Raw genomic sequence first — 24,081 nt, forward strand, 5'->3', positions numbered from 1 at the left:
GGGAAGCGACACATGCAGGATATCGGGCGCACGATCTTAGTGACTCCCCGCACAGCGCATTATACACGGACAATGCACTTACATGCACCAGGTAGATGGAGGTGAACTCCGGGGACCTGAGCGGGGAAGTGACACATGCAGGATATCGGGTGCACGATCTTAGTGACTCCCCGCACAGGGCATTATACACGGACAATGCACTTACATGCACCAGGAAGAAGTAGGTGAACTCGGGGGACCTGAGCGGGGAAGCGACACATGCAGGATATCGGGCGCAGGATCTTAGTGACTCCCCGCACAGCGCATTATACACGGACAATGCACTTACATACACCAGGAAGATGAAGGTGAACTCCAGGGACCTGAGCGGGGAAGCAAAACATGCAGGATCTCGGCACACGATCTTGGTGAATCGCGCCGAACTTCATCCTCGTCGGACAATCCGGATCTGTGATTGCGCCGGGACCGGGTAAGTAAATGTGCCCCACTGTCTGTGCACATGAGCTGAGCATGCACCAGCCTCCTCTGTCACGAGGATTAGCTGTCTCCGTGCTGCACTCATATGATCACTAACCTCTTGTCTTCGCTTGTTGCACAAGACATCGATGAACTTCGGGACACAAAAGCAAAAATAGACAAAACAGAACTAGGAGCGCGATGTCACCAGGGAGGGAAATGTCACTCGGTCCACATCATCAGACATTGGAATACAGTCATTCTAACATGTGATTCATTCCTCCGCAGAACCTGTCAGCAGCTGTGACCACCAGTACATATCATATTCCAGGATTGTAGTGCACCGGGGGGTGTCCTCACACTGCTGTGCTTGTAGCAGTCAGAACTGAGCTGCTCTACTGTCCCTCCCATCTGCTCTCAGTAAAAGCTGTAGCAGGCTTCTGGATGAAAACTCCAACAGTGACCCAGAGCACAACAGAGGGTCTGTAAAGGGGTGGCACAGAGCTAAGAGCACAGCAGTGTGAGGACATGCTCTCAGTGCTACAGTGCTGGAATATAAATCCATATGTTACACTCCTGCTGCTACTATCACAGTCACAAAGATATGATTGCACAACTCTGCAGGGACAATACCGAACAATGGCTACAGAGAGTACAGAGCACAGCAGTGTGAGGACATGCTCTCAGTGCTACAGTGCTGGAATATAAATCCATATGTCACAGTCCTGCTGCTACTATCACAGTCACAAAGATATGATTGCACAGCTCTCCAGGGACAATACCGAACAATGGCTACAGAGAGTACAGAGCACAGCAGTGTGAGGACATGCTCTCAGTGCTACAATGCTGGAATATAAATCCATATGTCACAGTCCTGCTGCTACTATCACAGTCACAAAGATATGATCGCACAGCTCTCCAGGGACAATACCGAACAATGGCGACAGAGAGTACAGAGCACAGCAGTGTCAGGGCACTTGGAGAAGCTTCATCCTGGAATATAAATCCATATAACACAGTCCTACTGCTACCTAAACAACTCTTTCTAGACCCTGCTAATAGAGTCTTTCCTGTCTCTGGGAAAGCTGGGTGACATCCAGCAAGATTGACATTATAGTTCTCTCAGGACTGTCCCCAATTAAACATCTGCCATCATTTTAAAGGTTATTACTCAGCTTTCCCAGACTCCAGAATTTAAGCAGAATTTAAACTTTCCCACTTGGCTATATGTCCGGAGTGTCCAGATATTGCGAACTACAACTCCCAGCATTCCCGATAGATCTAGTTGTTCAACATCTAAAGAAGATTTGAAGACCACAACCTAGTAAAGGAGTAATTGCAGCGATATTAGTTGTGACCCAGCTTTCCTGGGATCTATTAAAGGGGTTAGTTATAATTAAAATGATTTTCAGATGGAATCATTTATCCTGGAAGGAGAGAGATAATAATTCAGTCTTGGAGAAGGAAGAAATTTTTGAGGATTGAGTGAGCGTACGGGTGGGTGGGTGTTGGGGGCCGGCAGACTGATGCAGGGGGAGGTGCTCCAGAAATGACTCAAAATCCTTCCAAACTTTAGACACAACCTACTGGAGTCTACGTAACTTTTCTCAATAAACCGACTGTGCTGACACGAGGGAAGGCTCCGGGAGTGGATACAGCAGGGTGCCACGTTCATAAGGTAAGGCTGCTCCTTCCAGCATCCACGACGGGGGCTCAATAGGGTCTTTTATGGGGGCAACATCTGGGACTCTATGGGAAGGACTCACACAGCAGCAGATGTGTCTGTTACACAAGAGACGGTCAACAAGGAGAGGGGGGCACAAACTTTTCACCATCTGTAGGGTCTTCGTGGCTCTTTGGATTCTCGGTGGGTTACAGAACGTGGATGTTGAGTTGGGGGAAGAAGTTTTTTTGGAAAGTTTTTGAAATATAATTGTAAAGTTTTTGTTAGAATGTAACTATTCATTTCCCTTTGTCTTTCTGTTACAATGTATCAAAACGCAGAATTCTGATAATATCGAGGGCGATCGTCCGACTGCGGCCAAAATCTGAGCCCATCCTGGTGATGATGATGCGGTTTTTGCCGGTTGTCATAAAATTTTGATAGGGGGGGGAGATCTGGGTTTTAGCTGTAAAGGGTTAATCATATGACTTCATGGGGCAGAGGTGGTACTTTTTGGGGGTCATTCTCTGCTAGCTACATTTCACCACCAATGAGACTGGGATTCCGGTTCTCAGTAGCCACCAGGGACTTGGTAAATTTAAAGGGTAAGTCATAGCACCATCTGGAATCTCAGATTTGGGACAGGACATATCTTAAAGGGGTAGTGTATGATTTGGGCTCCGCATGCGTCTGTACTTGTATAGCTATAGGGATGGAGCAGAAACAAGTCTGTAAAAGAGACTGTCAATCCCTTTAAATTTAAAGGTGTTCTTCAGAATTGTATAAAGCAAAGTGTATTGTCAAGACCAACACGAAGGGACAAAACTTCCAAAATCTATGTTTGAGCCCCCGTTCAATAAACTGCTGAGATCGCCTTTAGGAAAGTGGGTGCACCCCTGATTCTGGATTATATAGGACTAAGTGTTAAGAACCGAGTCTTCCCGGCATATGTTTGCATTCGTATTGTTAAAGGGGTGATGTAGAACATTCCATACACGGACAATTCCATACATTTTGGGGTATTGTTAAAGTTCTAGACCCCTATATGGGGCATAAGGGTTTTATCGCTGTGATCTCTTGTACAAAATCTGAAAACTTTATCCGTACAACAGCAGATTTCCCCTTTAAGTGGTGCCCCGTCCCTTGTGATTCACTCATGGAAAGTGTTCTTTTTCTCTGCCGGGGCGGCAAATATTTGGAGTTTTAGTAACACTCGCTGCCACAGGAGGATTTCTCCAGCTCTTACTTTTTTTTTTCCAATAAGGAAAATCTGACGTTGCGGGCGGGGGCAGGGGCACTGCTAAAATTTCCGGGAAAAAAGTTATTTCTGTAATTTTTTTTCGTTGTGATGGAATTGAGTTTATCCGGAGGAGAATCCACATGGAATAACAAAGGGACCTTTAAAGCTGCGTATGGGGTGGGGGTGGGGGGTGAAGGCTTGATACCTGTTGAGATGAGAATTTGGGGGTTGATACTTTTGTAAAAGGGGAGGGGGGATGGGCGGCGAGGATTAGGCTTCATAGACGATGATGATTGGTGGGTCCGGGTTATATACCGGCATATGGTAGCCGCTGTCGGTCCTGTAAAAATTCTTGCTCCTTAGTATTATATTGTTGAAGCTGTATATAGTCATATCTGTTCCTGGGAAAGCTGGGTGATGACCAATATGGTTCACTATTACTGAATAGTAAAAGAATAGTCACCCAAGTTTTACTAACCTCAATAGAAAATGTACCTAGTCATGAAGCAATACCAATAGGGCGGTGTATTTCAATGTAAAGGCAGGTAGTTGCACCATTCAGGGGCCTAGAAAAGTAGGGTAGTCATCATATTTACTGTGTCTACAGCCTTCCTAAAAGTTTCTATCTTGTCGAAGCGGAAACAAAGATATCTCAGATTCGCTAACTACAGCATAAATAGGTAGGGTTACCTTTCAGGGACCTGGAAAAGCTGGGTTAGCACCGATGTGATTGTGTCCCAACAATGGATATAATAAGTGAGGATGATGAAATGAACGCAGACACATTATCACCTATGCAGAGGGGTCAATGGGGTCGTATGATATATAAATCCCATACCAGGTGTGAAAAATCGGAATTCACTTAACCCTTTGTGCACCCTAATATTCCTAGAATGTCCGGTCCACAAGTCTCTGCGCCCCGTTCCTTACTAAATCTAAGCAGGTTTTAGATTTCAGGTCTGGAGGCCCAAGGAAGTGACAGAGGGGTAAGGAACCGGTGCAGGGGGGAGGGGGGGATGGTTTGGGAAAAAAAAAGGAGGGATTATTACCAGGCGGAGGAGGGGTCCAGGACACACGGCAGGGGGTTAACTATTTGCCCGCCAAATATCACATGTATAGATTTTTTTTTGCTAAGATTTAACAAAATCAGAACCTTCCTCTTTCTGGCGAAAAGAAAAATGATAAAATGGAAAACACCTAAATGTAGGATTTTCTGCAAAATCTGCTAATTTTTTGTGTTGCGTGTTTTTTTCTGAATTTGTGGTATTTTTTGCACTCAGGACGTCAGACCTGTACCGGTTATTTCGGCGCTGTGCTCAGATTTGGTAATTTTTTGGGTTAAAAAAAAATTAATTAAAATCTAAATCAATGAAAAAAGTTCAGTTATTCCACTTTTTTAATTTTATAAAAATTGTACGATTTCTACCCGGAAGCTTCCGCTCCGCGCTGATTTACACCACAATAAAGACGCACAGATTTGTTGAATTTTTAAAAAAAATGTAAAAAATTGTGCTGCAAAGTGGAACATGCCGGGTGTTTTTGATGCAAAATACCTAATTTGACATTTTTAGTAAATTGCTCCACAATCTTGAGGCACCCCACGTTCTGGGTTTGTAGCCCCCCAGAGGTGGTGTAAGAGGCCGGGGGGGGGGGGGGATGGTGGGCACAGAGGGGGCACACTCACCATCAGGGGTCTGCAGGGGGGAGGGGGACTCCTCTTTGTCTAGACCTCCTTCCCAAATCCTAAACTTAGTGGGAGGGGAGACCCTTCATCTCTGATCTCCGCCCATAAAGTGTGAGCTCCCGGCCGCCGCCGCCGCTTTGTCTTGTGTCGCCTCCATATACCGGGGAGGAGGGGATTGCGCGGGAGAGGAAGAGAAGGAGCCCGGGAAAAAGTTATTACCGGAGAGAGCGAGAGGTCAGTGCCGGGGCGAAGGAGTAGTGGGTGCAGGGCGCGGGGCAGCGGCGGAGGCGGACTGGCACCAAGGTGCGCGGAGGATGGATGGGTGCACAGGGGGACTGGTGAGGGTGCACAGGGTGAGGGGCAGGAGCGTGCACAGGGGGACTGGTGAGGGTGCACATGGTGAGGGGCAGGAGCGTGCACAGGGGGACTGGTGAGGGTGCACAGGGTGAGGGGCAGGAGCGTGCACAGGGGGACTGGTGAGGGTGCACAGGGTGAGGGGCAGGAGCGTGCACAGGGTGACTGGTGAGGGGCAGGAGTGTGCAGAGGGGGACTGGTGAGGGTGCACAGGGTGAGGGGCAGGAGCGTGCACAGGGTGACTGGTGAGGGTGCACAGGGTGAGGGGCAGGAGCGTGCACAGGGTGACTGTAGAGGGGCAGCAGGGGGCAAAAATAAACTGGCAGCATGCTTCGTTGATAAGAAGGGGCATGCATTCAAGTAAGGGGCAAGTAGGCAGGGTCCAAATATTATGGTTGGTTGCCCCACTTACATAAGGGGGACTTGCAGGGGGGGGGGGTGGCTGGCTGGGGTGCAGGGGGTGGCTGGCTAGGGTTTACAGTTGCTACTTAGTTGCAGGTATTATTATTGTTAGAATCTGAAGAAACATTGGGGTAAATACTAGGGGGCAGGCCTGGTACATAGACCGTCCGGGGGGTGAATTACATGGGGGCTGTGTTTGCCCCTGATCTTTCCTCCCTCTGTAGTAGTTGTTGCCCCTGCTGTAATTGCCTCTGGTTTATGTTGCCCTGGGGTCTCCTTGTACATGTGCAGGGCATAATTACTTCATTGCACAATGGTGAACACCACTGAGGGCCGAGCAGGGGCCATAGAGACCAAGTTGTAGATGAATTCCTTAAAGGAAACCTACCAGTTAGAATGGTAGGTGTAAGCTGTAAGTACCGAGCACCAGTTCAGGGTGAGCTCAGGGTGCGCTGGTGCCGGTGCTTACTTTCGTTAGTGTTTTATTAAGCGCTGTATCGCGGTTTTAACACTTTTTAAAGTTTATAGCAGAAGCTGCTTCGACGCTGCCTGCGCCCGTGCGCGCGCCTACATGGGAAATGCCGGAGACGTTGCGGGCACACGGTCGCAGGCAGCGCCGAAGCAGCTTCTTCTATAAACTTTAAAAAGTGTTTAAACCGTGTTACCGCGGTTAATAACACTAACGAAAGTAAGCACCGGCACCAGCTCACCCTGAACTGGTGCTCGGTATTTACAGCTTACACCTACCATTCTAACTGGTAGGTTTCCTTTAATAACGTCTGAAATCTCACCTCCTAAATTACATAGTGGTCTGTGAACCCACCAATTTAATAAGAGATTGGGGGCAGATGTAGGGGTCACTGTGTCTGACCATCACAGCCTCTCTGTATAGGACTGATGTGACAAGCTCTGTGCAGCGCCGCATAATGTGTGTGCGCTATATAAAGGAATTATTATTATTAGGACTGGGCACCAGTGTAAGCTCAAAGTGGTGCAATTACCAATAGCAACCAATCAGATGTCCGTTCTCATTTTTCCGTCCGGCCTTAGAAAATAAAAGCTACAACCTGATTGGTCACTGCAGATAACTGCCCCAGTTTTGTTTTGCATGGTTTTTGATGAATTATTGGTCACTATTGACTTTGGGGGGTCAAACCCCTGAGATAATTTGGCTTTGTATTGGTCCGCTATAATCCAATACTGCGTTTCCATAGTCCTTTGTAGATCCTACAATACGATCTCTGTTTTTGCGGATTGTGGGCTGAAGTCCAAGTTTACAGTTTATTTCCTATCCCCACTTGTCTGGCCTCTTTGTTGGACCTCTGGTTGTGGGTCAGAGCCGGTCATGGACGGGGTCACCTCCACTGACCCCACATTGTCCATTGTTTTTACAATGTGAAGCTTCTTTGTGGCGCTTAGTAAGGGGGTGAAGGACCCTCCATCATCAGGACCAGTCCCATATATAAGGGTTTATTCACACATTCCTGCCTCCTTGTGGGGTATTTTACTCTTTAGATTGGGTTTGTTTTTTATCTTGTTTCACTCACCCAATCCACACGAAGCCTGAGCAGTCTTGTAGTGTGAACAGCGCCTCTAGATGCTCTTGTGCATGGGGGGTAGTTCAGAGTTGGTAGACTTGTATCTATTGCAGATATCCAGACAGATTGCTAGCTCTTGGGACCATATTTCCTGAAGGTCATGGTTCCCTGCGGAGAGCATAGTCAGTTCAGTGAATGTTTTCTTTGTGTTTTTGTAATCTAATCCCAAGTCTTAAATTCTCCCATATGTCACCTCTAACCTCCGCGTACACCCCCACCTGCACCCTCCCCCTCCTGCATTCTTGCCCTTTTGTTCCTGTCTCTTTAACTTTTTTTTTTCTTCTTCTTTTTCTGTTCCTCGGGGCTACAAATATTCGTCTTCTCAAAACAAGTGAAATAAAGCAGGACCCCCTGATGTGCTCCCTGCTGATCCCGGCCCCGAATTATCCACCGTTACCTGACTGTAAACTTAGCGCAGGGACCAGAATATGTTTTTATTTTTTTTGTGAAGAGTCAATTAAGGACGGCGCAATAACTTTTTGGTGATCTAGTATAACTTTTCATACAACCACTGTTGGACCCCATTCACACGCTGCATTTGAGCATTTAGAAACGCAGCAAAGAGGAGCTTCTACTGAGCAAGGCATTGTTTACAAGCAAAACATGTTTCTTGTTCCCAATTACAAACTTTTTAGGTCGTAATCGGTAGAAGCTCCCTGCTGCTCTCTTGAATTGCGTTTCTAAATTCACTTCAAACGCAATGTGTGACTGCGGCCTAGCGCCAACACCAACCACTGTTTGTTTATGGGCGCTCCCTGTGTTTTACCACAACATTTTTCACAGGAAAAACTTCAGAATCATCTGTTGGGCTTTAAGGCCCGGATCCTTAAAGACGGGCCTTATGTTTTTGTCTGAATTCCAGTCAGAATATTAATCGTGTTACTTGCGTTGAAGGGTCAGGAAAGATGACTGAAAATCTCTAAGTCCACGTTCATATGGTACGTTTTGAGGCGCAATCCTAAGGATCCAGCCATGATCACATCCTGAGGTAACATTGCGCTACCATGGTGATGGAAACGAAATATTACCTCAACATCTTAAAAATTATATCAAATCTGTTAAAAACGCAATCACATTCGGTTGTGTGAATATACACCCATAGGCCGTTTTTTGAAATGCGATTCTAGCGTTATGGGGACCATTACTCCGAAATACAGATGCGTTTAGACCCAAGGGTTTGTGTATGTAAACTAGCAACCACGCAAATCACAGGGTGCAAGTTCCAGGTCACAAGTTTTTAGGTCTGATCGCATCTTCTTTCAGGATTAGGGCTTCCCACAGCACTTGAATTGTGGTTCTAAACGCTATTCAAACGCTAAGTGTGAACGTACACCTAGGGGTCTGCCTTGGTTTTCAGTAATGTAAACTCTGTATAGGTGAGAAGTCTGTGAGCGCGTGCAGCACCTCGCTGTTATCAGCTCCGGGGAGATTAAAGCCTCATGTGATTGTAATTGGAGGACATTGACCTCCCCAACATTACCATGTAAATAGTAGAATGGTCGGGATTACTGCCCGGCCTCCGCCTTCTGTCCGTGACTTTGGCGTTTATATGGACAAGGTGGGATAATCCCATTGTACACAAACTCCTGTCCTTCGGTTCCCTGTGGTGTCCTGTATTCCTGAGACCTTGCTCTGAGGGTTTGGAAGTTTCTCCTGTGTCCCTCTCACTCTGTGTCCGGCTTAACCCCCGGCAGGTGGTCCCACAAGTTGAGGACCCTATGTCCATAGCATAATTGGGGGAGGTGGCGAAAAAATTCTTCCCTTTCCTCACTTGACAATAATTCCCCATTCAGTTTTTTTTAATATCCTTCTTCCCGATGTAAACACGACTTTACTAGTTTGCAGTGACTTTTACTAGGAATTTTTTTTTTTTGTTTCGTCTGTCATAAAACTGTGACTAAGTTCAGGGTCATACATGGTGGGTGCTCGGTGCCTCCCCTGTCACAAAAAGACCCTTTTCTGACCTTATAAAGGGACAGGGAGTGCATCCACTAAACCATGTCATACGGAATTAAAGGGGTTGTTCAAAATGAGCAGAATGGTACAGCAGATCACATGAATGGAGCAGCCAGAGACATGTTTGTATTACCACTCCACCCACTAGTGGGAATAGGAGCCCCATTTTAAAGATTAAAGGACTCCCCAAAGTCATGGGATAACTTGTTAACTTTGTACAAACCCCTTTAAAGTGGATATATTACAGGTAAAATGTGCTAAGTGTGAATGTAGGCTTTCTTGTGTGCTGCGTAATACGTGATACAGATTTTTAGCATAGAAAATTACATTTGAAGATTTTTTTATTTTTTTTTTCTCTTTTTATTCACCTCTTAGTCAATTGGCTTTTTTTTTCTTTCTTATAGAGTTTGGGTTTTTTTTTTTTGCTTGAAGCAAAAATTTACTTTACACATTTCACGTCTTTCTCTTCCCTATTGTTTTTCCCCCTCCCGCCTAAACCACGATATGAAACGCGTGACTGTGTCCTAAAAGTTTTATCTCATAATAGTTGCTTGTTTTTGCGGTCACATGACCCTCCCGCACCTGGCTGCTCTCTCAGGTGTTGCAGGTACAGGCTCTTCTGACGTGGACCACATTCGGCAGAAGGGGCCGCGTTTTTACCTTCTAGGTTTTCCCTGTCTGTAGTGATATATGGGAATATTCTTGTGTCCTACAACCAGTTGAGCAAGGTGCCTTGTCTTGGCACGTTCAGGGATGTAAACACGTGAGCGATGGCGGTTATTTGTCTGTATGGCAGCATTACCTTTCCCGCACGTCCTATGCAATATCTCGTGCAACGAAATTTGACGTCACCCGTGTCACAATTTCTTATTGTTCGGTCCTTGTCTTACATGTTATCTTCCTGCTGTGCGGTTCCCACTCCCATGCTTTACACTGCAGCTGCTCTCCTCAATCAATTCCCTTTACAGCAGGAATAGTTATGTCATCCCAATGACTGGGGGGATATTAGGTAACTGCTGCATATGGCAACTAAGAACCTCTGTTCTCCTGAAAGACTTGACCAGATGTTGCTACAACGTAAGATTTTACATAAATCTGCCAGATGGGTGCAACTGTGTCCTTCACGGGCTGTTAGAAAGGGGCTTCCTGTTCCGGAATCAGATGTGATTTATTTCGAGGGATGTTGGTTTCGAAGGCTGAAGTGGAGCTCTAGACTGGCGATAAAGGGTTAAAAGCGTCATCCTGGTTTGTGAATGCATTATGAGCTGTAATTGTAATAAGGGTGTCGGGAGGAGGTCACAGGGTCATCGGGCCATTAATGAGCGGGAAGAGGCTACTTAGCGGAATAATCACTTGCACTTACCGGGCGGTCACTTCCTATAATTATGGGGCTTTGGCGCACGAAACCTGGATCAGTCCATGGCGGGATGACTCTAGGTGTAAATTTACCCTAAAACTGTAGAATTGGGATTTGGAGATTATGATGAATTTGATCCAGTGCTATTGCACAGGAATACAGGATGAGGGGTAGCCTAAAGGGATGACTTCTCCTAAAGAGAGGCCCTCAATATGAGGTTGTTTGGGGTCAGGCAACCGGCACTCCCATAGATCACAGAATAAAACGGAAAGATGCCGACAGCGCCGTTCCGTGTGTAGTGGCTGAACAAAGTCACTGCGGATCAACCCCTGTTCACTGAAAGGAGATGATGGGCAGGAACCTGGTTTGACCACTACACTGAAGGTGGCACTGTCCCACCACCCCAAAAAAACTTAAATTTAACATCTACACTATGGACTGAGCCTTGTTCTCCTATTTATTAACCATGTTATGTAGTAATACACATTGGGTATCTATATTGATGGAGGACCTGCGTCCTTGTTCCGACCTGATCTACTCTAACTATACTACATTGGTGTTGGTTTAGGAAATGACTAAAAAGGTGTAAAAATAGCTCCTTCTGCACAACTGTGATGTAACGTACAAGGACCCCGCTAAGCGCAAGTTGTTCCTCATCTTTAGGAACTTGTGACGCCTTTGTGCATCCACACTGACTGTTTCCCTCCCGCGGTGGTTTCCTGTGTGCGCGCCGACATGTGTTTGGTTCGTACCAGTTTTCGGGATGCTTATTCAGCTGGTTACAATAAGATTTCACAACTGCTAAGATGCATGGATGATGGCCCACGTCAGCACACGGGGTCCTATCTGCACTTTTGTTATCTCACTTTTGGGTGTTTTCGGTGCCAGATAATTGCTGTCTGTTTCCTGGCCATTTCCATGGAGTCTTTTGATGTATGGGAGGTAGTTGTGTTACAGGACTTGGTATGGGGGGTGTAAGTAACACAATCTTATACCTGTTGAACAACTTCCAAATTCTCACATCCCCCCCATATCCCTTATCAATGAGGTCAAAATGTAATCCTTGTCCCAAATCTCCCTAATTACACATTGTAGTAATTTGTATTAGTATGACTAATGAAGCTAAAAAAAACTCATTTTCGAGGTCTCGCTCTTCTCAGGATCTAATCGTGTTGCATTCTTTAGGAGTTTGGTAACTATGATCAGTCTCTTAGCCCCTGGGCGCTCGACTGAAGACCCCTTATGGTCCTGAAATGTTAGGACTCTACAGGAGGCAGAGCCAATGGTCTAAGTCCTGATACATCAGATGGCCAGAAGAATTGGTTGACTTCTTCTTTTACTACAAGATATTATTTTACAAAATTGTTTCAAATTTCCTAAAATGTTGGCTTTTAAGTTCAGTTTTACACCTTTGTAAAAGATGATTTACACCTTGTTGTATGGAGATGATGGATCGGGATTACAGAAGGTGTGGGGAAATATTACACAACGGTTGTTTAATTTTAGGTGGTGTAATGTCTTCTCTTCAGATGGATTGTCCTCCGGAGAGTGATCTTGTAAATAATGAATGTTTGTGGAGTTGTTGGGTGTTTCTTTAACTCATTAAAGTGTCAGCTTTTATCAGATAAATCTATTGAACCCGACTTGTGCCGTCTCGTCCCGTGACTAATGGTACTTTGTCTTTTGTATTTCAGATATAACCGAGGCTCAGGATGAGTTGGAGCTTCTTAACCCGTCTCCTCGAAGAGATAAACAATCATTCCACCTTCGTGGGGAAGGTTTGGTTGACGATCCTCATCATTTTCCGGATAGTCTTGACGGCGGTGGGTGGGGAGTCGATCTACTATGATGAACAGAGCAAGTTTGTGTGCAACACGCACCAACCTGGATGTGAGAACGTTTGCTATGATGCTTTTGCGCCTTTGTCTCACGTCCGTTTCTGGGTCTTCCAAATTATTCTTATAACGACTCCATCCATCATGTACTTGGGATTCGCCATGCATAAGATCGCACGTCAACCGGAAGAATACCGGAGGCGGTTGGAGAAGTCTCAAAGCAAGCGCAAGAAAAAAGCGCCAATGGTCCATCGTGGGGCGCGGCGAGACTATGAGGAAGCAGAAGATGACAATGAAGAAGACCCAATGATCACCGAAGTGCTGGAACCAGAGAAGGATGCGGAGGAAGCCGACAAGAAAAAACATGATGGCCGTCGGCGTATTAAGCAGGATGGCCTGATGAAAGTCTATGTCCTCCAGCTACTCTTCCGTACGCTCCTGGAGGTTGGCTTCCTCATGGGGCAGTATGTTTTGTATAATTTCAAAGTAGATGATCGCTACGTTTGCACTAGGTCGCCTTGTCCCCACACGGTGGATTGCTTTGTGTCCCGTCCCACTGAGAAGACCATATTCCTGCTCATCATGTATGCCGTCAGTCTTCTGTGCCTTTTCCTCAATGTCTGTGAACTCTTCCATTTGGGCATCGGTGGCATCCGGGACGCCCTTAGGAGCAGGTGCAGAGCTGCAAAGGAGCAGCAGTATTCCAAAAAGGCCCCTAGTGCCCCTCCAAATTACCACTCTGTGCTGAAGAAGGGAAAGCTTCCAAATGGCAAAATGATGTATCCAGAGAATGGAGGCAACGAGGCCTACGAGTTGGCAGTGACTCAATCCAATGACAACGAATTAGAAAGGCTGCGCCAGCACCTGAAGATGGCCCAGGAACATCTGGACCTGGCCTTCCAGCTTAACCCAGGAGCTGACACTGCCCAGGGATCGAGAAGTAGCAGCCCCGAGGCCAACAGCATGGCCGCCGAGCAGAACAGACTAAACCTGGCGCAGGAGAAAGGTGGAGTCTGCCAGAAAACTGGTAAGAAAACCTAAAGACCTAGTCTGATCCTATAGAGCATGCATCAAGATTGTCCCACTGCAGTGGTTTTACCCCCTCTGGATCCTGTGTTAGGTGGTGGTGCTTGGATTGCCCATCTATAAAGTATATGTTAAAGTGAATCTGTCATTGATGACCCTGCACTGCTGTGCTCTTGGCTCTGCACTGTGCTACACCATGGCCCCTCCCCTCTGCTGAGTGACGGCTGTAGTATTCAACCAGAAGCCTTCTACAGTACTTACTCAGAGGGGAGGGGCTGTGAAGCGGTTTAAAGGAAACCTACCATCCGGGATCTTCCTAATAAGGTAAATCCGATGGAAGGTTTTCGACAGTAGCTGAGAAAAATGTTATCTTGTATTTATGCAAATGATCGGCAGTGGCTACTGGAGTGTCTGTAGCCTATCCATTGAGCGGGAGCCGAGGCTCATCCACGCTCCAGTAGCCTCAGTCGATCCCACCTACCGGAGCCTCCTCGTCGCGCTCCTGCTCCCTTTCCTCAATATCGCCAGAGCTTCAGCGCATGCGCTTTGCATAGATAGTATAGCGGCATACCCTTTGGCCCTGAGCTACTGCGCATGCGTTGAAGCTTCGGCTTTGGGACAAGGGAGCAGGAGCGTGCTGGTGGGTGGGATTCGGCTGAGGTTACTGGGGTGTTGAGTAGCCTAGGCCCCCACTCCCCAGAGAGGCTACTCCATGCCCAGTAACCTCTGCCAAACATTTGCATAAATAAAAGATATAAGATTTTTTTTCTCAGCATTCACTGAATGTGACGATTAGACTTAGACAGTATATGGGGGTTGGGTAGATTCCTTTCATGCAGAGAGCTGAGAGCACAGCAGTGTTAGGGCAAGTATCGCTGTGAGGGGCTGCATGGTATAAATCCATTGATGCGGTGCTCCTTATAATGTTATAGTCACATTATCTTCCGTGTTGGTGAATATAATGAAGGTTTTGTTACTTAAAGGAGCTTCACATGGTTCCGTTTTTTTGCTCTTTTCCTAAAATCTTCCATTCTGGGTGGATTTGGGATAATGGATAATTGCAGAGTATTGATACCTCTTATAATTGTGTGAACTCCGCTGGGATTTATCCTGATCCCATAATTACAATGCTAAGTGTTTTTAGTTCCGTTGATGGTGTCCCTCATCTAGCGTCACCTGCCCCGTGTACAGCAGCCCCCCCCCCCCCCCTCCCCTGGGTGTAGTGGATTTCCCGTGTCCGTGTAGTGTGTTGGCGCCTGCGTTTTTGGCTGGATCTAGGAATATTGGGTCAGGAGGTACAGCCGACGGAGAAACATCTGGCCTTAAAGTGATAGTGACTCGTTAAAGGGAATGTGTCTTAATTACATTACATGTCACACCCTTCATTTCAACCCCTCCCACTTGTCTTTTTGTGGATTACATGTAATCAAGAGCAATTGTTAGGCGCAGTGTGAATGGATGCGAAAGTTTAGTCACTGGTGTCAGGACCCTCACAAATGGTCGTGTTCTTCCAAGCGGGTTATTAGGACCTACAGCGGAGCCTCCTGACCTCTGCAGATGTTCTGCCACATTCAGTGAAAAAATAGAATATTTTACCAAAATCTTCAGTCGAGGACGACTAAAGGGAGCAACCAGCAGGACTAAGGTTTTCGGCCTAACTCCTGATGACAGGTTCTCTTTCTTTGGCGCTTTTATCCCACGTGTGAACATAGTCTTATCCGGAGTAGAGCAGCCCCCCCACACCCGGGCCTGAGCTGTAAGATTTAATGGAGCAGATTATAAGATCGTCCATCACTCCGCTGTCCTCCCGGCCTCACAATGTTTTCCTCTTTTTCTCCGCAGGTTTGTGATCTTCGAAGTTGGGGGGTGGGGAAACGGGAAGCTAAATAATATGACTGGAATCGAGTTGCCATGGGGGTCCCGACCCCCCCCTCATCCTCCCTTTGACCCCTTCCCCCAAATACCCTCTGATCCAGGAAACTATGCGGAGGGGGAAGATAAGGGACCGTCTGTGGAGCGCAGGAGTCGCTGAATGCCCCCCCTCTGTCCTGCCGCCTCAAGCTGCGCAACATATTGGAAACTTCTTGAAATCTCCTTCTCAGTTCTGTTCCTGGAGACCGCCAGATGTGGAAGAAGGTTAACGCCACGGGTTTACACAGGACGCCACCCACCACCCTCCTCGGGGGTCACGGAAGACTGCGGGTGGCGCCCTACTACAAGTTTTATGCCAATGTTTTTGTTTAATGTTTTTTTGCTGTTACTTCCACGCCCGGTGGTTGAAGTGCGCAGAGCGTTGGTACTCATTCCATTTCAGTCAACTTAGCGTTAAATTTTTTTTTTTTAATTCCGTTTTTTATTAAGAAGAACCGAAGAGCCCTGGAGCCTCAGGGGGTTAAATATCGGTACTATTTTATTTACCCTGGTACTATGGACGGTGTGATCTCTGCCACCTGCCTGGGAAGAGAAGGGAATTTTTTTTTGTCTGGAAACTGTTGTTTATTATGTTATTATTATTCAGTTATTGCGGTTGTTGTACAGGTTTCTTGCAGTGTCTCATCCGCTGTGCTGATGCGGGCACCACAGAGATGGGACGATATTGTTTAATGTCGTTAACAATTTGCAGGGGAAAGTTTTATTTAACCCTCTTAATTTTGCATTAAACATTCCATTAGATGTCACTCCCCCCTCAGTCTTGTAGTGGTACTGCCCATCAGTGTCACATAGAAGCCTGAGATGTTCCATTCCACTATATATTAGGGGGGTTCTTCACTCTCTTAAAGCTCCACCAATTTCAAGAGGTGGAAATCTGCACATTCCTTCATCATCTCTTTTGTATATACCAAAAGTGTCTTCTCATGGAAAAGTCGTACAAGGCTGAAGTTCTCTCTATGCCGAGGTCAATAGCCATTTGGAAGCCTGGTTAAAGCTGGATCCTTAAGTAGAATATAATAGGTGGGATATTGCTTAAAGGGCAATCGCCTGAGTGCATATCCCTCATTGGGTACAAAAATACCTTCCAAATTGATCATAGTGCTGTGTAGGGTCTAACACTATAAGCAGACATCTACCTTCATGGGCATAAACTGATGAAGCATTTCAGAAATCATCATCTTATGGATATGCAAATTGGCCTGCAAGTGCACTAGGGGCGGGGTCATTTGGCCAGACTTGCTTACATTCAGCCATGAAATAAGCTGAGATGCACATGTCAACCCCTGCTACAGGTATGGTAAGGGTATTGATTCCGGTGCAGAGCTGCAGCTCTTCCGTGGTTTGTAAGCAAGTAATGCCCGCCCCCTTTGCACTTGCAGACTGATTTGTATATCCTTAAAGGAAATCTACTATCAGGATGAAGTTGTATGCAAATGAGCTTGAGGGGCTCCAGGCTCCATTAACACCTATAGAGTCTGGAGCCTCTCAGGCTCATTTGCATACAGTCCTGAATCCTGGCGGTAGATGCCCTTTAAGGATTTCTTAATCGGTTTCTTGTCCCGTTTAAAGGCTCCTACCTTGCATTGTATTACTATTTGCAAGACATTTCTGACCTGACTATTTCCCTTTTACGTTTTTGACGTCTTTGAACACGATACGTTTTTTGTGAAAATGCTATTAAGCCTTTTACGTTTTTTTTTTTTAAATAGTATTTTATTTAATTTTTACGAATGTGTTTCCACTCAACAATATCCAGGGAGGGTTTGTGGATCCTTAAAGGCGTCACAAATGATTTCTCTGAAATGGCGCCACTTGTTGTCCGCAGGTCGTGCGTGGAATTGCGCCTTTAGACCAATGTACCTTTTAAAGGGGGTTGTAACTCAGTTCCAAATTGTTTATCATATTATTGCCACTTGTATGTTGATGGTTTGGGGGAGATCGGGGAGGGTCTGTCCACCAGGACCAACACACTTTATGAGAATCTGGACAAAAGTGGCGCCATTTGCATAGGCAAATAAGATGCTTTAGTCAATTCCTTTTTGTATACAACTTTTTCAGGTAATTTTTTTTGCCATTATTGGGAATATTATGTTACTTTTTTTTTTAACCCCTTGCTGACTTGACTTCATTGTTAAATGCAGGGGGCGCTATACTTGTGCGGGTGAAACCATTGACTATGGTGCCTTCCTCTTTTGTATTGGTTGCTTTGTTATACTGATTCGCCCACAAATCGGGCGCCTCTTACCCCTGTAGGCGGAGCTTATAGTGGGCCCGAAACTCTGTCATCTCCACTCCTCCCTCCTGTGCCTTGATTGATGGCGCCTAGAGGAGGGCGCGTCTTAATTCATTCCTATGCTGGACACGCTTGAAGATTGTACTACTCATCTCAGAGCCTCATCTCGTTTATTGTAGGATATTTGTTACTTGGGGGGGTTTTTGTATTTTGTGCATTTTTTTGTTTCTTACAGATTTGTGGTACTGGAACTTTACAATGTCGTTTTATACATAAAAAAATTTCAAGAAACAAACTCGTGGACTCAGTATTTTTTTTATAGCCTACATATTGTAGGATGTACGCTACTCGTCTCAAGTCATATGCAAATTTGCAGAGAAGTCACTTTTTGCCTGAGATGAGTCACTTTTAGAGGATTCAGGGGAAGAGTCACTTCAGACTCCTCTAGCTTGTGTACATAGAGACATGCTGCTGGTGTTGTATTAAAGATAAAAAATATCATCTTTCAAATAACCCACATAGTTTTGAGGTTTTGTGAGCTACTGCTCACAAGGTCCAGGCAGTTAAGACTTTGTTGGAAAGGTGAGCTGCTCTGGTCTGCGTCTCAGGTTCTGTAGCTCAAGTGTGATGCAATTTGAAAGATTAACTTTTAAAACCTCACCAGAACTATAGTTTTGGATGCTAAAGAGCCCAGAATGTGGAAGACTAAAGTGATGCTTCTCCAGGAGGGACAGTGACTTTTATTTGTCAAAAAGTGACTCTTCTCAGCTCGTTTTATGTGACTTTGGAGGTAATTTATAAAGGTTGAGTAATGATTTGTAAAGAGCTACGGAATATGATGGCACTATATAAATTACAACTTATAAGAGACGAGTCTAGGGATGATATTTTACACTTAACCTGATGGGGGTAGTAGGTAAGTCGTCCATTAGGCTATACACCATATGATGGCAGTATTCCCTGCGCTCGACTCCCTGCATCAGTCCTAATATGATGCTCATAGATTAGTCATTCTGTCCATACGACACATATCCTGTCCTCGCACTTATGGAGTTTGTGTTCGTATGAACATTAAAAGCTGAGCTGCAGTGTAAAGCAGGGAGGAGAGTCCCGTGGAAAAGTGTAATCTATCAGCAAAGAAACTTTTTATCTCTGCAAGTGTATGAGGTAATACATTGCTGATGTGTATATCTTCTATATAGCTCCGTGTAGTGATGCCCCCGCCCTCCTTTTCCTTTCAGGGCGCTCAATCCGGCTCATCACATTCCTGAATTCAGTCCAATTTCTTGGGAAACATTTCTAAAGTAGATGGTTGACTTCTATTCCCCCCCATGGCTTAACAGTGCTGACTGTGCCTGCACCCAGAGCCATGAATCAGGTATTAAACTTTGTAGATGTTTCTCCTCTAACACCTCATCCTACACCTGGCAACTATAAAAACTATGCAATACCCCCGCCTCCTCTCCAGAATGTTCTACTCTCCCAGACAGGATTCCCACCCACGTATGAGGCAATAAGCGAAAAAATATTATGGTAATTAGAACACTACAAATGTGATAATACCTGTAAACCATCACTAATGTACAAGAATATAACTACTGTAATACTGCCCCCTATGTACAGGAATATAACTACTATAATACTGCCCCCTATGTACAAGAATATAACTACTATAATACTGCCCCCTATGTACAAGAATATAACTACTATAATACTGCCCCCTATGTACAGGAATATAACTACTATAATACTGCCCCCTATGTACAGGAATATAACTACTATAATACTCCCCCTATGTACAAGAATATAACTACTATAATACTGCCCCCTATGTACAAGAATATAACTACTATAATACTGCCCCCTATGTACAGGAATATAACTACTATAATACTGCCCCCTATGTACAAGAATACAACTACTATAATACTGCCCCCTATGTACAGGAATATAACTACTATAATACTGCCCCCTATGTACAGGAATATAACTACTATAATACTGCCCCCTATGTACAAGAATATAACTACTATAATACTGCCCCCTATGTACAAGAATATAACTACTATAATACTGCCCCCTATGTACAAGAATATAACTACTATAATACTGCCCCCTATGTACAGGAATATAACTACTATAATACTGCCCCCTATGTACAGGAATATAACTACTATAATACTGCCCCCTATGTACAGGAATATAACTACTATAATACTGCCCCCTATGTACAAGAATATAACTACTATAATACTGCCCCCTATGTACAAGAATATAACTACTATAATACTGCCCCCTATGTACAGGAATATAACTACTATAATACTGCCCCCTATGTACAGGAATATAACTACTATAATACTCCCCCTATGTACAAGAATATAACTACTATAATACTGCCCCCTATGTACAAGAATATAACTACTATAATACTGCCCCCTATGTACAGGAATATAACTACTATAATACTGCCCCCTATGTACAGGGATATAACTACTATAATACTGCCCCCTATGTACAGGAATATAACTACTATAATACTGCCCCCTATGTACAAGAATATAACTACTATAATACTGCCCCCTATGTACAAGAATATAACTACTATAATACTGCCCCCTATGTACAGGAATATAACTACTATAATACTGCCCCCTATGTACAAGAATATAACTACTATAATACTGCCCCCTATGTACAGGAATATAACTACTATAATACTGCCCCCTATGTACAGGAATATAACTACTATAATACTGGCCCCTATGTACAAGAATATAACTACTATAATACTGTCCCCTATGTACAAGAATATAACTACTATAATACTGCTCCCTATGTACAAGAATATAACTACTAGAATACTGCCCCCTATGTACAGGAATATAACTACTAGAATACTTCCCCCTATGTACAGGAATATAACTACTAGAATACTGCCCCCTATGTACAGGAATATAACTACTAGAATACTGCCCCCTATGTACAGGAATATAACTACTAGAATACTGCCCCCTATGTACAGGAATATAACTACTAGAATACTGCCCCCTATGTACAGGAATATAACTACTAGAATACTGGCCCCTATGTACAGGAATATAACTACTAGAATACTGGCCCCTATGTACAAGAATATAACTACTATAATACTGCTCCCTATGTACAAGAATATAACTACTAGAATACTGCCCCCTATGTACAGGAATATAACTACTAGAATACTTCCCCCTATGTACAGGAATATAACTACTATAATACTGCCCCCTATGTACAAGACTATAACTACTATAATACTGCCCCCTATGTACAGGAATATAACTACTAGAATACTGCCCCTAATGTACAAGAATATAACTACTATAATACTGCCCCCTATGTACAGGAATATAACTACTATAATACTGCCCCCTATGTACAGGAATATAACTACTATAATACTGGCCCCTATGTACAAGAATATAACTACTATAATACTGTCCCCTATGTACAAGAATATAACTACTATAATACTGCTCCCTATGTACAAGAATATAACTACTAGAATACTGCCCCCTATGTACAGGAATATAACTACTAGAATACTTCCCCCTATGTACAGGAATATAACTACTAGAATACTGCCCCCTATGTACAGGAATATAACTACTAGAATACTGCCCCCTATGTACAGGAATATAACTACTAGAATACTGCCCCCTATGTACAGGAATATAACTACTAGAATACTGGCCCCTATGTACAGGAATATAACTACTAGAATACTGGCCCCTATGTACAAGAATATAACTACTATAATACTGCTCCCTATGTACAAGAATATAACTACTAGAATACTGCCCCCTATGTACAGGAATATAACTACTAGAATACTTCCCCCTATGTACAGGAATATAACTACTATAATACTGCCCCCTATGTACAGGAATATAACTACTAGAATACTGCCCCTAATGTACAAGAATATAACTACTATAATACTGCCTCCTATGTACAGGAATATAACTACTATAATACTGCCTCCTATGTACAGGAATATAACTACTATAATACTGCCTCCTATGTACAGGAATATAACTACTATAATACTCCCCCTATGTACAAGAATATAACTACTATAATACTGCCCCCTATGTAGAAGAATATAACTACTATAATACTGCCCCCTATATACAGGAATACAACTGCTATAATACTGCCCCCTATGTACAGGAATATAACTACTATAATACTGCCCCCTATGTACAGGAATATAACTACTATAATACTGCCCCCTATGTACAGGAATATAACTACTATAATACTGCCCCCTATGTACAAGAATATAACTACTATAATACTGCCCCCTATGTACAAGAATATAACTACTATAATACTGCCCCTATGTACAGGAATATAACTACTATAATACTGCCCCCTATGTACAAGAATATAACTACTATAATACTGCCCCCTATGTACAAGAATATAACTACTATAATACTACCCCCCTTTGTACAAGGATATAACTACTATAATACTGCCCCCCTATGTACAAGAATATAACTACTATAATACTGCCCCCTATGTACAGGAATATAACTACTATAATACTGCCTCCTATGTACAGGAATATAACTACTATAATACTGCCCCCTATGTACAGGAATATAACTACTATAATACTGCCCCCTATGTACAAGAATATAACTGCTATAATACTGCACCCTATGTACAGGAATATAACTGCTATAATACTGCCCCCTATGTACAGGAATATAACTACTATAATACTGCCCCTATGTACAAGAATATAACTACTATAATACTGCCCCCTATGTACAAGAATATAACTACTATAATACTGCCCCCTATGTACAGGAATATAACTACTATAATACTGCCCCCTATGTACAGGAATATAGCTACTATAATACTGCCCCCTATGTACAGGAATATAACTACTATAATACTGCCCCCTATGTACAGGAATATAACTACTATAATACTGCCCCCTATGTACAGGAATATAACTACTATAATACTGCCCCCTATGTACAGGAATATATCTACTATAATACTGTCCCTATGTACAAGAATATAACTACTATAATACTTCCCCCTATGTACAAGAATATAACTACTATAATACTGCCCCTTATGTACAAGAATATAACTACTATAATACTGCCCCCTATGTACAAGAATATAACTACTATAATACTGCCCCCTATGTACAAGAATATAACTACTATAATACTACCCCCTATGTACAGGAATATAACTACTATAATACTGCCCCCTATGTACAAGAATATAACTACTATAATACTGCCCCCTATGTACAAGAATATAACTACTATAATACTGCCCCCTATGTACAAGAATATAACTACTATAATACTGCCCCCTATGTACAAGAATATAACTACTATAATACTGCCTCCTGTATTCTGTATTGGGAAGATTAATTGGTTCCAAACTGACAGCACCAATCTTTGTATAAATGTTTCCCGCCCCAATATTCGGAGGAAATCCCTGCTTTCTGTTCCTAGTATTTACTTTGCTCTTTGTCTACACATTAGCGGTTTGTCGTATTTGTTAGCATCAGATCTCTGTATGATTTTCTCACAGTTAGTAGCTGTGGCATGGAGATGTTGATGGTTCTCAGTGAGGCTGTGGGTATCTATCCTGCTGTCCTGGGGTCCTGAGTGGTGTCATCTATGACTGGTTACACATGTGGCATCACCCAGCTTTCCTATGAACACATGGAATCCACTATAGCAGTTATAATAGGACTGTGAATCAGGCAGCTTTCACGTTCAGTAACCTGGGAAAGCCTAACATCAGATCCCAGTTATAAGCAGATGCTACTGGGGCAGAGGCCTCCATGGTCAGACGTCTCCTTCATCCTGCCGCACCTTCCTCGCGTTCCTCACGTCTACCAGATAATTTTTAAAAAATGTTTCCATTACTGGAAAATGCAGAAGTTCTCCTACAGTGAAGAACCCCATCAGTCTCATATCCTTCTACCACATCTCCCTCGGAAATAAGCCGTAGTCTTAAAGGGGGTTTCCATCTCCTTTATTTAGATGGCTCAAACCAACTCAACAGCGGTGTCTAAATGTCTCTAGCGTTAAAGGGGCTGGCCAATTTACTTCATGCTTTTGGTAATGTTTGGGATAAAATGGCCGGAGATGGAGGGTCATGTGATCTTATCTGTCCATGAACAATGGTTAGAGATCACATGACCCTCCATTAAATGGTGGCCATTTTATGGACAGGAATCTCTGGCTGATGAGGTAACAGACAGGAGGCTTCACTTTACGTATCAAGAAAGCAGAGCAGAACTATTAATAGAGCACC

The 24,081-nt window shown here is 44.0% G+C and overlaps 1 protein-coding gene across 2 annotated transcripts; it reads left to right on the plus strand.

Annotated features, from left to right (window-relative positions):
* The first annotated feature begins 2,016 nt into the window (after positions 1 to 2,016).
* LOC140075892 (gap junction gamma-1 protein-like) lies at positions 2,017 to 18,016 on the plus strand. 2 transcript variants are annotated; one of them, XM_072122291.1, is made up of 3 exons: positions 2,017 to 2,134; positions 12,405 to 13,572; positions 15,414 to 18,016. In XM_072122291.1, exons 2-3 carry the CDS (start codon positions 12,423 to 12,425, stop codon positions 15,419 to 15,421), a joined length of 1,158 nt encoding a protein of 385 aa, XP_071978392.1. In that variant the 5' UTR covers positions 2,017 to 2,134; positions 12,405 to 12,422; the 3' UTR covers positions 15,422 to 18,016. The 2 variants fall into 2 exon arrangements, with proteins under 2 accessions (XP_071978392.1, XP_071978393.1); XM_072122292.1 differs by lacking the exon at positions 2,017 to 2,134 and adding an exon at positions 5,126 to 5,277.
* The last annotated feature ends 6,065 nt before the right edge of the window (positions 18,017 to 24,081 follow it).

This window comes from Engystomops pustulosus, chromosome 8 (genome assembly GCF_040894005.1).
Source record: "Engystomops pustulosus chromosome 8, aEngPut4.maternal, whole genome shotgun sequence".
In the NCBI taxonomy this organism is placed as follows: Eukaryota; Metazoa; Chordata; class Amphibia; order Anura; family Leptodactylidae; genus Engystomops; species Engystomops pustulosus.